General features: G+C 36.2%; 1 protein-coding gene across 1 annotated transcript in view; it reads right to left on the bottom strand.

The window, feature by feature from the left end:
• LOC111155262 (FCH domain only 2) overlaps window positions 1–13,698 on the bottom strand; it is a 114,148-nt gene that overhangs the window by 91,817 nt on the left and 8,633 nt on the right. The window contains exons 2-4 of the mRNA XM_022515374.1: window positions 7,816–7,890; window positions 5,239–5,380; window positions 4,995–5,147 (exon numbers count right to left, since the gene is read on the bottom strand). Coding sequence (XP_022371082.1) covers window positions 4,995–5,147; window positions 5,239–5,380; window positions 7,816–7,890 — 370 coding nt within the window. The remainder of the gene's footprint in view (window positions 1–4,994; window positions 5,148–5,238; window positions 5,381–7,815; window positions 7,891–13,698) is intronic.

Below are 13,698 nucleotides of genomic sequence, written 5' to 3'. Positions count from 1 at the left end.
CCTGATCTCAGGGTCATGAGATTCAGGTCCATATTGGGAGTCTGCTAAGTTTCTCTTCCTCTTCATCTGCCCTTCCCCACTTCATGCTCTCTCTCCGAAACGTAAATTTATTAAATCTTGGGGAAAAAAAAAAAAGAATAAAGCATCCCTCCCTCTAAGCTGTCCACATGACTACAAAAAGCACAATCCACCAACTTACAACACTTGGACACAACCATATGCCACAGCTCTGCCTAGTATGTTAATGAAAAGGAAATCCTTTAATCTAAATCATTACCTTATATTAAACCTTTTTTGCTTTATATAAAAAGATTCAATCATTTCTTTAAGCCTAACTTCTAGGGACCATATATTCTGCAAGTGGTCACTACACTTAGTACCCACTAGGTACTAAGTTAAAGCCACTGGGTTTCACACACACACACACACACACACACACACACACACACACACACACACACAAATAAAGAGCACTATTTAGCCAGGATTACTTTTTAACCCTTTGGAAAATTTCAAATAGCATACTTCTGCATTAATGATATGGAATTCATACGAATTTATTGACCTGTATGTTACTGACCTATAGGAACTATTTCTATAGCTCACATTTTAAAAAATAATCTCTTATTTTGAAATACATAGTTGGCTTTATCTATATTTGTTGCTATCTTTTTCATTTTTTGGAAAAAAATTAATTATTAAATAGACAAAGGGAGGCCCCATGTCCTTACCAATCCCATTCCCACTTGCTCTGCAAAGGAAACTCCCATTATGTAACTCAGTGTTTACTGTCCCTATCCATGTTCCTTGAACAGTTAATTATACTTTAAAAGGTTTTCATACAGAGAATTAAAGATTATGTGAAAGGCATCAAAATCTACATATTCTTCTGGAACTTTGCTTTTCTTGCTCAATATTATGCTTTTTAGATTCACCCAGGTCAATGACTCATGTCATTCTACTGCATTCCTTTTTTTTTTATAATAAACATTTTAGAGCACACGAAAGAAGTGCAATAAACTCCATTAACCTATCACATAACTTCAAGATTCCATCCATTCTTCCCCTTCCAGTATTTTTTTGCTACAGTATTTTAAATCCCAGATCTATCATTTTACCCTATAAAATTTATTTGAACTGCTGAATAGTCCCATTATATGAAACAGTCTTCTGCTGTTAAACATTAAAGTTGTTTTACATAATAAGAATTTTTTTCCAATTTGCCAATCAACCTATTTATTAGAGGAGTCTAACTCACTTATACACATTAAGGCTTTGGTATATTTGAACTTACTTCCAGCTTACTTTGAGCTTTTTGCCTACCATTCTTTATTTCCTCCTTCCTTTCCTATCAATAAATATTTTTTTTAAGATTTTATTTATTTGACAGAGAGAGTGATTAAAAGAGGCAGAGAGGCAGGCAGAGAGGGAGGGGGAAGCAGGCTCCCTGCTGAGCAGAGAGCCCCACACGGGGCTCGATCCCAGGACCCCGAGATCATAACCTGAGCCTCAGGCAGAGGCTTAACCCACTGAGCCACCCAGGTGCCCCCTTATCAATAAATTTTAATATCCTCTTCTTTGTCCTTATTTAAAAGACTTATTAGACTTTTATTCTTTTAGAAGTTAGGCTTAATGTACCTACTTGATTATTACTAACTCTGATATACCATTAATTTATAAAGTACACCATTATCTTGTGTACCATTAAAACAGAAAAATGTTATCATCTAAAATATAAAATAATGCTTTCTTATCACTTAAAATTCTAATTTTATACTTCTAGAAGAGCTCTTTTAGACTTACTTAGAAGTATACTGATACAGAATAAAAAGGAAAGCAAAATGAATTATTTGACATACTCTTACATCTTCCACATATTCAGATGTGAACCTTCTCAATTACTTTCTAATTGAGAGATTGCTGAGGTGTTTTTTCCCCACACAGTATTATCTTCAATGTCATCAAGACCATGACTGATGCAGTACCTCTTAAAAATGCTCATTATCTCCCAATTTTCTTCTAAACACCAGAGCTCACATTTTCTTGATCTTACCAGAAGGTCTCAACAAAAAGTTTTCAGACAAAAACCAGAACAATTCCTTCCTCAAATTGTCTTAAGATGGTCTGTTAACTAAAACATCAAAGTGCTGCAGTTGTCCAATCATGCTACCACACAGAATAACCAAGTTCACACAGGCAATAAAAATACACATATAGGGGCGCTGGGTGGCTCAGTGGTTAAAGCCTCTGCCTTCGGCTTAGGTCATGATCCCAGGGTCCTGGGATCAAGTCCCGAATCGGGCTCTCTGCTCAGCAAGGAGCCTGCCTCCTCCTCCTCTCTCTCTCTGCCTGCCTCTCTGCCTACTTATGATCTGTCAAATAAAAAAAAAAAAAAAAATCTTAAAAAAAAACACACATATATATGTCACCTTATCAACAGTGATAATAATGATATCATCAGCAGAAAATGCATTCTGATTGCAAAGAAGTGAGAAAACCAGAAACACCTGGTAGCTTTTAATATTCTCTTTTTCTCTGGAGTCTAGGTCTGAGTTTACCGTTATGTAACCTACTTAATACCAAGAATGTACTTTCAATCTGGGAACTCTTTTTTTTTTTTAAATATTTATATATACATATATATTTTCTTAAGTTTTTTTTTATTTTCTTAAGTTTTTATATTAATTCCAGTTAACATACAGTGTTGTATTCATCTGTGGACTACTGAATTTCCTCAGGTATGAAAAATCCTGAGCTATGAATTCTTTAAATATTACTAGACAACCATTCTTTCCATTTTCTTCTGGAATTCACATCAGATGAATGTTGGTAACCTTTCTTTTTGTTTTTTTATGATTTTATTTATTTGAGAAAGAGAAAGTGCAAGAATGCACATGAGTAGGGGAGAAGCAAAGGGAGAGGGAGAAACAGACTCCCTCCTAAGCACAGAGCCCAACCTGGGGCTCAATCCTAAAACCCTGAGACTATCACCTGAACAGAAGACAGAGGTTTAACTGACTGAGTCACCCAGGTGCCCCAGTAATCTTTATTTCTTTGTACTAATGTTCTGGGTGGTTCCCTCAGTACCATCTTCCAAATTCAGTCTTTGACTACATCAAGTCTAAAGTTTGAGAGAGCAAGCGAGCATGCACAAAGGGAGAAGCAGACTCCCCACTGAGCAGGGAACCTGATGCAGGACTCAAACCTAGGACCCTAAGATCATGCAAAGGCAGACCCTTAACCAACTGAGCCACCCAAGTGTCCCAAGTTTGTATTTTCTATTTCTTTTCCTCAATAACCATATTTTTCATTTCCAAGTTTTCTAATTAGCTGTCTTCCTATCAAGTAGACCTTATTCCATTATGCCTTAATTTTATTTACTAGTTTATATTCATTTATCTCTTTGAACATATTGAACACAACCTCTTTTGTTCATCTGTTTTATAAATTTAAATTTTATCTTGAGTGAATTCTTCTTCCAATTGGTAAATTTATTGTTGTCTTAGCACTAGATTTCTTGGGTGTACTCTAGAATTTTGGTTGTTGACTCATTTCAAAATAGGAGGTTTCTTGTTTTGTCCCCTTCTCCTCTTCTCTCTCACTCCAACAGTGCTGTGGGACAGATCCACAGAATGCAATGTAAATGTCACCACCTAGAACTGTGTTATGTCTTATCCTTTGTGCTCACCACACCTAATAGTTTTCATGGCATTTTGTGACACCCCTCAAAGTCCCCAATTTAGTATCAATCTTATAAAGGTAGTTTTTAATTACTTCCCTGGAAGAATATGGGGGATATGGCCAAAAAAGTGATGAAATGTTCCTTAGTTTGATTTGGGTCAGAATTGTGTCCATTAGCCCCTACCTTCTGATAAAGCTTTAGCCCTAGTCAGCAGCCTAAGAGTTTTCTTTTTTTCTACCTATATTGCTTCACATAGACAGTGGGACTCCTTGTGCTTTATCTCAGATGGGTAACACTCAGTCCCTTTTAAGAAACAAGAGCTTAAATTCCACAGCCTAACTTAGGACTTTGAGTCCAGCAAAACTAGCAAAACCAATCTCTACACACCACTTTGAGTTTCCATTCTGTTTCTAGTTCATAGAGATAATATTCTACTTTTTTAAGTCCTATAATTTTGTTCTGTTTTCCCTTCTTATATTTTATTTACAAATGCTGTGTGGAATGGTGTTTTAAAATAGTAAACATATTGTGCCTTATTTTTTTCTCTCTCCCAACTTTTGTTTATTGCACAAACATTAAAGGAAATCAGTTATGCCAAAATCCATCAACTGTTTTGATTTTTTCCATATTCTCTTCTAGTTTCTGTCCATATATATACACTTCTATAATTACTGGAATTGCTAAAATACAGTTACAACTTGTTTTTTTTTTAATGGATATTTCATATACTTTAGAAAAGCTTTCAAAATTATCACTCCCTATGGCTCATTCCTAAATGAGATATAACACATCAAACAAGTGAATGGTTAGTTTAGACTGTTCTGAAAGGGGGAAAAAATCTACTTTCACTTAAAACGCCGAGTGGGGGAAAGGATTGTGGTTTACCGCAATACTACATAAATGTCTTCAAAGTCAGCAATAAATCACCCACAACACATATTTTAAAGTTTATCTTCAAGTATCTATGCCTTTCTAAATATACCAATCTTGACTAAAAAAAAATTTTACCTTACGTTAAATCCCACACCAAGCAGTATCTTATCAAGTACCTTATTATAAAAATAGCCAACAAATGTCAACAGCAAAAATAAATTATTTCTTTTTATGTATCTGTTAATGTATTTTTCATACACAACACAACATATTCTACAAACCTAGCTCTGTTTCACTTAGGTAAATCATGAACACTCGGAGGCACAGTACAGTGTCTTCATCTTTAATATTGAGATCATTCTTGAGTGTCTGAGGATTAAAAGCAGTCATTTGTTTAAAAGGGCTTTGAAACCACAGAGATTATTTTTATTACAATTACCTTTTCTATTTCTCTTTGTGTAGCTCCTTCCTTTTTCAAACGTTCCTGTTCTACACACTTGGCATTGTAATTTTCCTTGGATTTCTGGAGGGCCTGAGTTATGCTTTGAATGGTTTGAACAGCTTCCAGAGTTCCTGCAACTTCTTCTTTAGTCTGCGTGGTATGAAATGATTCATCAAAATAACTGAACTGTAAAGCACTCAATATTTCATCTATCATTCCTTTAGCAGGAAAAAACTGATACCTTTTTATGAGATTTTACTTGTTCTTCTCCATACTTCTGAACTTCCTTTATTAGTTCTTGTAATTTTCTAACAAGATCCAAGTGACAGTTTGCTAATTTCTCCGTAGATGTTTTGAACACATCCCACACTGGTGCAAATGTTCTAAGGGAAAGAAAATATGGAAATTATTTAATAAAAGAAAAGTTTAAGGCTCCAAAACAGAACCAACAGAAAAAGTATTATATTCAATTTTAATTAGACAAAATAGGAAATTAAAATAAAGCACAAATGAAATGACTGACAGACTGACAGTGATTTTTTTAATCCTTGGTTAATTAAAATATTTGGACCTTAAGTACACAGGAATCAGTTAAATATTTATCACAGGTCTGGCCATGGCCCTCTCAATTGTATCATACTATTTTCTGAGTTGATTTGGGTTTTTTTGACTTGTATCAGAAGCCTTTCTAATCACTATTGTTAAAAATCAGCTTTTACCAAATTTCAATTTTTGGCTATTTGGTGCTCATTTAAAATGCTTCATCAAAAAATAAAAGTTCCGGGGCGCCTGGGTGGCTCAGTGGGTTAAAGCCTCTGCCTTCGGCTCAAGTCATGATCCCAGGGTCCTGGGATCGAGCCCCGCATCGGGCTCTCTGCTCGGCGGGAAGCCTGCTTCCTCCTCTCTCTCTCTCTGCCTGCCTCTCTGCCTGCTTGTGATCTCTGTCTGTCAAATAAATAAATAAAATATTAAAAAAAAAAAAGTTCCTCTGAATTCAAACATGCAAACTCAAATGCACACCACAGGATTTTATAAGAATCTTCATCATTAATAATCATTTGAGAATTATTTTAATGCTGTCACTTGAAATCTTGTTTCAGATCATTTTATCTATGTACTTTAACACCAAGACAGTCCCCTTTCCACTACATGGTACATGAAACATGACATACTTTCCTACCACTTTTTCACAAAACTGAGAATTTAGTGTTTTCTGCAGGTTCAAGTATATCCAAGAATTACATTATTTTATCTTGGATAGTACTTAGGATGTCAGCACTTAGCTTAAACCAATCTGGCCAATAAGGAATGATCTAAGGATAATTTTATCTATGTTTTCCTCAGGTACTACCTAACATATTTTCAACATCATCTGTTTTGCACCATGACCAGACCTCTACTTGAAAACAAACAGAAGCACAAGGCAAAAGGACAGAGAAAGAAATTACTTATCCTAATATGTACTCTGTCCCAATTACTACATTTCCTATCCAACGAGAATGCTAACTCACAGTAATCATTTTAAGCAATAGTAAAGAAGTTCAAAAAGGAAAGTTAAGATTCTTAGAATAGGGCTGTTCTGATTAGATCTCACCCCACACTTTAAAAGTTAAATCAGGGGCGCCTGGGTGGCTCAGTGGGTTAAGCCGCTGCCTTCGGCTCAGGTCATGATCTCGGAGTCCTGGGATCGAGTCCCGCATCGGGCTCTCTGCTCAGCAAGGAGCCTGCTTCCTCCTGTCTCTCTGCCTGCCTCTCTGCCTGCTTGTGATCTCTGTCAAATAAATAAATAAAATCTAAAAAAAATTAAAAATAAAAAAAAATAAAAGCTAAATCAGCATCAAATCTGGCAAGGAGTTAAATGAAAAATATTGAGAGTAAAAATAGATAACTGGAAAGTATCCACTCATGACAGCACCAAAATACATGTACATCACTTCCATGTAAACCTGATACATGACAAGTGTGAATTTCACAAAGCAGGAAGATGAGGAGTGTCCCCTTACCCAAGGATTCTTTATATTGTAAAGGGGTTCAACGTAAGACTTCTCTAAGTAGAGGTTTCTTTAAGGAATGTCAAATATCATTACATTTTTAAAAGTCTGATATACAGAACATTTTTGGGGTCATGTAATACACATTAATGTATAATAAGCAGAAAAAAAGAAAACTGACCAGTCTAAGTTATGTTTAAATGCAAAAAATACAAAGAGGAAACTCAATTTCTTGGCTAAATATCCATCAGTAAGATGTTAATATTTAAAATCTTTATAATCTTGGGACGCCTGGGTGGCTCAGTTGGTTGAGCGGCTGCCTTCGGCTCAGGTCATGATCCCAGCGTCCTGGGATCGAGTCCCACATCGGGCTCCTTGCTCATCAGGGAGCCTGCTTCTCCCTCTGCCTCTGCCTGCCATTCTGTGTGCCAGTGCTTGCTCTCTCTCCCTCTCTCTCTCTCTCTGACAAATAAATAAATAAAATCTTTTAAAAAATAAATAAATAAATAAAATCTTTATAATCTTAAGCAATGACACGAACTCGTAAAATACATCCATTATTTATGAGAACCACACATTCCAAAAACAGAAACGTTGTCAACATCTTTATTATCAGGAAACACAGGTGAAGTCAATCCATGTTTTTTCTACCTCCCATCTGATAACTAAAAATAAGGTAGAATTTCCTATAATAGAACCACAACCAAATAAGTATATTATATGTTGTTATATTTATGAACCATTATGTCTTCAACAAGAACTTAGATATTCTAAGAACTGTGCCTAAATCAACATTGAAAAAGAGTTTTTCAAAGAAACTAACTCACCCAAGTTGTGAATAATTGCTTGCAGATTTTGCTAGTTTCGTCATTGACCTGGAGTATGCTTCTTCTATTGTAGCTCTGTTAAATCAAATTTCCATAGGATAAGAGCTCTCAAACACATAGAAAAATTATCAAATATAATTAAAACTGTTGAAACAAAAATACTCAAATTATATATTAAAAATAAGTGTACTGGGGTGCCTGGTTGACTCAGTCAGTAGATCATTCGACTCTTCATCTTGGGGTCATAAGTTCAAGCCCCAGGTTGGGTATAGAGCTTATTTAAAAAGGAAAAAAAAAAAAAAAAGTAGGTATGTGGTCATGATACTTAGGTATCTTAGTCCCCTCAAACTAAAAATATCCAAACCAAACTTATTTCAAACTCTTCCCCAACCCCACGCCCACAAAACCCAGCTCTCTTGCAAAAAGGAACTGTTAAAAGTAACTCTCTCACTGATGGGACTGTGAGTTTTTTCGCTCCTTTAAACTTCTGTATGTCTTTTTTAACATAATGTATCACACAAGGGTGGTACTTTGATCATCTAAAAAAAGTTAGTACAGAAAAAAACATTATCTCAATGGGTAAGTTTAACAGCAACAAAAAGTGATTCACTCTCCAGCACCAGTAAACTGATACAAAAACCTCCTGATGAGGAAAACCAGAAAATCATGGAGAAAGGGTCTAACTAAAAGGCATCAGAGAGCTCAGGAGGCAATTAACAATGAGTAAGCCAAGATCTAAGAGAAGGATATCCAAAGAAATAAGTCAGATACATTGGTCAGCTTTTCCCTGGGGGGCATCTAGAAGCAGAAACTGAGACTAAGAAGAGGAGCAGAGTTTTTCAAAGCCTCACAGGGTAAGGGAGACAAAACTAGATTGAGACTTACCAGAGATGGGAAGCATGGGAAATCCCATAACGTTAAGCTGACACTCAATGAGTAAGGATAAATCTAAGTAGGCAAGCTTTCAAAGGACTACCAACTGTATTTTTTCAAACCCTGATACTGGATCCTGGTATGGATGTCTTACACACATTCATAAAGCATCAGGCACATAAGCCAATAAGACAAAGGAACAAAAACCAGGAAGAACAAATTAGCAATGTTCCAAATGCTGAGATTATAAAGCTTAGATTTTATGAGTTCATATATTATCTTCAATGAGATAGTACATTAAAGCAAGAATTTGCGGGGCACCTACCTGGCTCAGTCACTAGAGCATGTGACTCTTGATCTCAAGGTCCTGAGTTCAAGCCCTATACTGGGTGTAGAGTGTAAATCAATCAATCAATCAAGAATTTCAGTAGAGAAATGGAAATCATTTTTAATTTTTTTTAAGATTTTATTTATTTATTTGACAGACAGAGACTACAAGTAGGCAGAGAGGCAGGCAGAGAGAGAGGAGGAATCAGGCTCCCCACCGAGCAGAGAGCCCGATGCGGGGCTCGATCCCAGGACCCTGAGATCATGACCTGAGCCGAAGGCAGAGGCTTTAACCCACGGAGCCACCCAGGCACCCCGGAAATCATTTTTAAAAAGTGAAGGAAAGGGGCACCTGGGTGGCTCAGTGGGTTAAGGCCTCTGCCTTCGGCTCGGGTCGTGATCCCAGGTCCTGGGATCGAGCCCCGCATCCGGCTCTCTGCTCGGTGGGGAGCCTGCTTCCTCCTCTCTCTGCCTGCCTCTCTGCCTACTTGTGATCTCTCTCTGTCAAATGAATAAATAAAATCTTAAAAAAAAAAAAAAGTGAAGGAAATCATAGCAAATTTGAAAAAAATACAAACTCTTTATCTGAAAAATACAGTATCAAAAATTAAATATCTCAACCCATGAGGTTAAATAGCAGATTCAATACACTACAGTGAGAACCAGTAAACCAGAAGAGAAGTGAGAAGACTCTATCCTGGTATAAAGCTCAGAGAGAGAAAAGAATGGAAAATAGAGAAGAGAAATTGAAGAATGGAAAACAGAAAAAGGACAAAGTAAAAAAACCTAATGTATAAAGGGGCGGGGGGAGGTCAGAAGAATTATTTCCAGAAATAATGATGGACAATTTTCCAAAACTGACAAAAGAGAGCAAACCACAGATCCAAGTAGCCCAACAAACCCTAAGAGTATAAATAAAAAGAAATCTATACCTCATCACATAGTAAAACTATGTCTACCTAGGTGACATGTTTACAACACCTAGGTGAAAAGTGCTGAAAATGAAAGGCTAAAAGAAAATCTTAAAAGCAGCTAAACCCTTCCCACCACCAAATATTACCTTTAAAGAAGCAATAATTACTGATACCTAACATCTCAACAATAGATACTGGAATGATCTTGAATTAAAAAAAAATTTTTCAGTGAGCACCTGGGTGTCTCACTCAGTTAAGCATCTGCCTTCAGCCTAGGTCATGATCCCAGAGTCTTGGGATTGAGTCCCACACCAGGTTCTCTGCTCAGCAAGGCAGTCTGCCTCTCCCTCTCCTTCTGCCTCTCCCCCATGCTCATGCTCTCGCTCGCTCTCTCTCAACTAAATAAAATTCTTAAATAAATAAAATCCAGTGAAATGCAAAACTGCAACTTCTAGAAAATAATAACATAAGAGAAAACCCAGAAGATCCTGGATATAGTGATGTCTTTCCAAATAAACAACAAAGACCTATGACAGAAATCAGTAAGTTGGACTTCATTAAAATTAAAAATTTCTGCTCTGTGAAACACAATGTCGAGAAAATGAGAAGTCATAGACTGGAAGAAACCATTTACAAAAGACACATTTGAAGAAAGACATATCTCAAATATATAAAGAACTCTTAGAACTCAACAATAAGACAACAATGAGATTTAAAAATGGGCCAACAACCTTAACAGACATCTCACCAAAAAAGATATAAAGGTATCAAATAAGCATATAAAAAGAAGCTACACATCATATGTCATCAAGGAAATCTAAATTAAAACAAGATACAACTATATACCTATTACAAGGACCAAAGTCTGAACAACTAAGAAAACCACATACTAGCAAGGCTGTGGAGCAAAGGAATTCTCAGACATTGCTGGCAGAAATGCAAAATGATACAGCTGCTTTGGCACAGTTTGGCAGTTACTTACAAAACTAAACATACTCTGACCATATAATTCAGCAATGGAGTTCCTTGTTATCTACCCAAAGAAGTTGGAAACATGTCCACAAAAAAACCCGCACACAGATGCTTATAGGACCTTTATTCATTACTGCCAAAACTTGGAAGTAACCAAGATATCTTCCAGACAACGGAGTATTATTCAGTACTAAAAAGAAATGAGCCACCAAGGCATGAAAAGACATTAAGTCACCTTAAATGAATACTACTAAATGAAAGAAGCCAATCTGAAAAGTCTTACTAGATACTGTACGATTTCAACTATATGACAACTGGAAAAGGCAATCAGTGAAAAAGAGCATAAAGAATTCCTAAGACAGTGAAAATACTTTACATAATACTGTAATGATGGATACATGTCATTATCATTTGTCCAACCCATATAATGTACGGGTGAACCCCCAAGGCAAAACAATGGACTTTGGGTGATTATAATGTGTCAATGTAGGTTCACACCTGGTAAAAAATATACCATATTCCAGGGGGGTGGGGATACAGACAAATAGGCGAAGATGACTAAGAGATACAAACTTCCAGTTATAAAATAAGTAAGTTATGGGTACGAAAAGTATAGCATTGGGAACAGGGCCAACAATATTGGAATAAATTCGTATGGTGACAGAATGTAACCACACTTATTGTGGTGAGCTTTTCCTAATGTACACAATTATCAATTCAGTACATTATATGCCTGAAACTAATATAATTTGTATGTCAACTAAATTTTGTATGTCAATTAAAATTTTTTAAATAAAAATTTTAAAAATTAAGAAATTAAAACAAATGTTTTAGATATACCATTCTAGTGGAGGATATTGATAATGGGGGAAGCTATGCATCTGTAAGGGCAGGGGGCAAATGGGAAATCTCCACATCTTCCTCTCAATTTTGTTGTAAACCTATGATAACCATTAAAAGAAAAGTAGAAGAAGCTATTACTTCTAAGCTAATAGAAGAATTTTTTTTAAAGTCCAAAAAGCAAGAAAGAAGAGGAAAAAAATTCAGTGTAAGTAGGATAAAAAATAACAAATTTAAAATAGCATATAGTTTGGCAACCTACAGCACCATTGGCCACATATGGCCCATTTTTTTCTTATAAATAAAGTTTTTATTAGAGCACAGCCAAGTTCATTTATTTACATATTAGTTATGGCTATTTTTGTACTAAAACAGCAAAGATGATAGCTGCAACAGAGATCAGATGGTACACAAAACCTAAAATATTTACTTTCTGGACTTTTACACAAAAAATCTGACAACCTCTGAGACAAGAGATTTGAACCCAAATATATCTACAATTATACTGTACGTAATAGACTAAATTCTCCAATTAAAGGAAAAATGCCTTTAAAAATAACACACTACACCACAAGGACACAGCAAAGAAAAGAATACAAATACCACACAAAAACTTAACAAAAGCAAACTGATGACACTTAAAAAAAAACAAAAACCAAAGTAGACTTAAAGCAAAAAACAATGCCAGGCATATAAAGGACACTTCACAATGATAAAAAGTTCAATTCGCCTGAAGATGTATTAGTTCTAAAGTTGTATCTGCCCAGAAAACCTAAAGACATTTTCCCAAAGAAGACATACTGATGGTCAACAGACACATGAAAAGGTGCTCAGTATCACTAATCATCAGAGAAATGCAAGTCAAAACCACAATGCAATATCACCTCATACCAGTTAGAATAGCTAGTATCAAAAAAGACAAGAAATAACAAGTGTTGGGGCATCTGGGTGGCTCAGTGGGTTAAAGCCTCTGCCTTCAGCTCAGGTCATGATCTCAGGGTCCTGGGATCGAGCCCCGCATCGGGCTCTCTGCTCAGCAGGGAGCCTGCTTCCCCCTCTCTCTCTGCCTGCCTCTCTGCCTACTTGTGATCTCTCTCTGTCAAATAAATAAATAAAATCTTTAAAAAAAAAAAAAAAGAAATAACAAGTGTTGGCGAGGATGTGGAGAAAAAGGAAACATCATGCAGTGTTGGTGGGAATGTAAATTCATGCAGCCCCTGTGGAAAACATTATTGAGGTTCCTCAAAGAAATAAAAAATAAAAATACCATATAATCCAGTGATTCTACTGGATATTTACCTGAAGAAAACAAAAACACTAATTCGAAAAGACATATGCACCATTGTGTTTATTGCAGCATCATCTATAATAGCCAAGATACAGAAGCAACCTAAATGTCCACTCTTAGATGAATGGAATAAGAAAATGTGGGATGGATGGACAAATGGATGAACGGACAGACAGACAGACAGATATTACTCAGCCAGCCATAAAAAGAATGAGATTGGTTTTGGGGGGTGTGGGGGGCGGTTAGCCTGGTGGTGGGTATTATGGAGGGCACTTATTGCATGAAGCACTGAATGTGGTCCATAAACAATGAATTTTGGAACAATATTGAAAAAAATTAAATTTAATTTAAAAAAAAAAGAATGAGATCTTGCCATTTACAATAACATGGATGGACATAAGAGGGATTACAGTAAGTGAAATGTCAGACAAATACCATACGGTTTCACTTATATGTGGAATCTAAAAAACAGAACAAATGTGGGGCGCCTGGGTGGCTCAATGGGTTAAGCCTCTGCCTTCAGCTCACGTCATGGTCTCAGGGTCCTGGGATCAAGCCCCACATCACGTCAGGCTCTCTGCTCAGCAGGGAGCCTGCTTCCTCCTCTCTCTCTGCCTGCCTCTCTGCCTACTTGTGATCTCTGTCTGTCAAATAAATAAATAAAATATT

The sequence above is a fragment of the Enhydra lutris genome, unplaced genomic scaffold, assembly GCF_002288905.1.
Source record: "Enhydra lutris kenyoni isolate GAN:26980312 unplaced genomic scaffold, ASM228890v2 scaffoldscaffold40, whole genome shotgun sequence".
NCBI lineage: Eukaryota > Metazoa > Chordata > Mammalia > Carnivora > Mustelidae > Enhydra > Enhydra lutris.
This window is presented reverse-complemented; position numbering and strand designations above follow the sequence as displayed.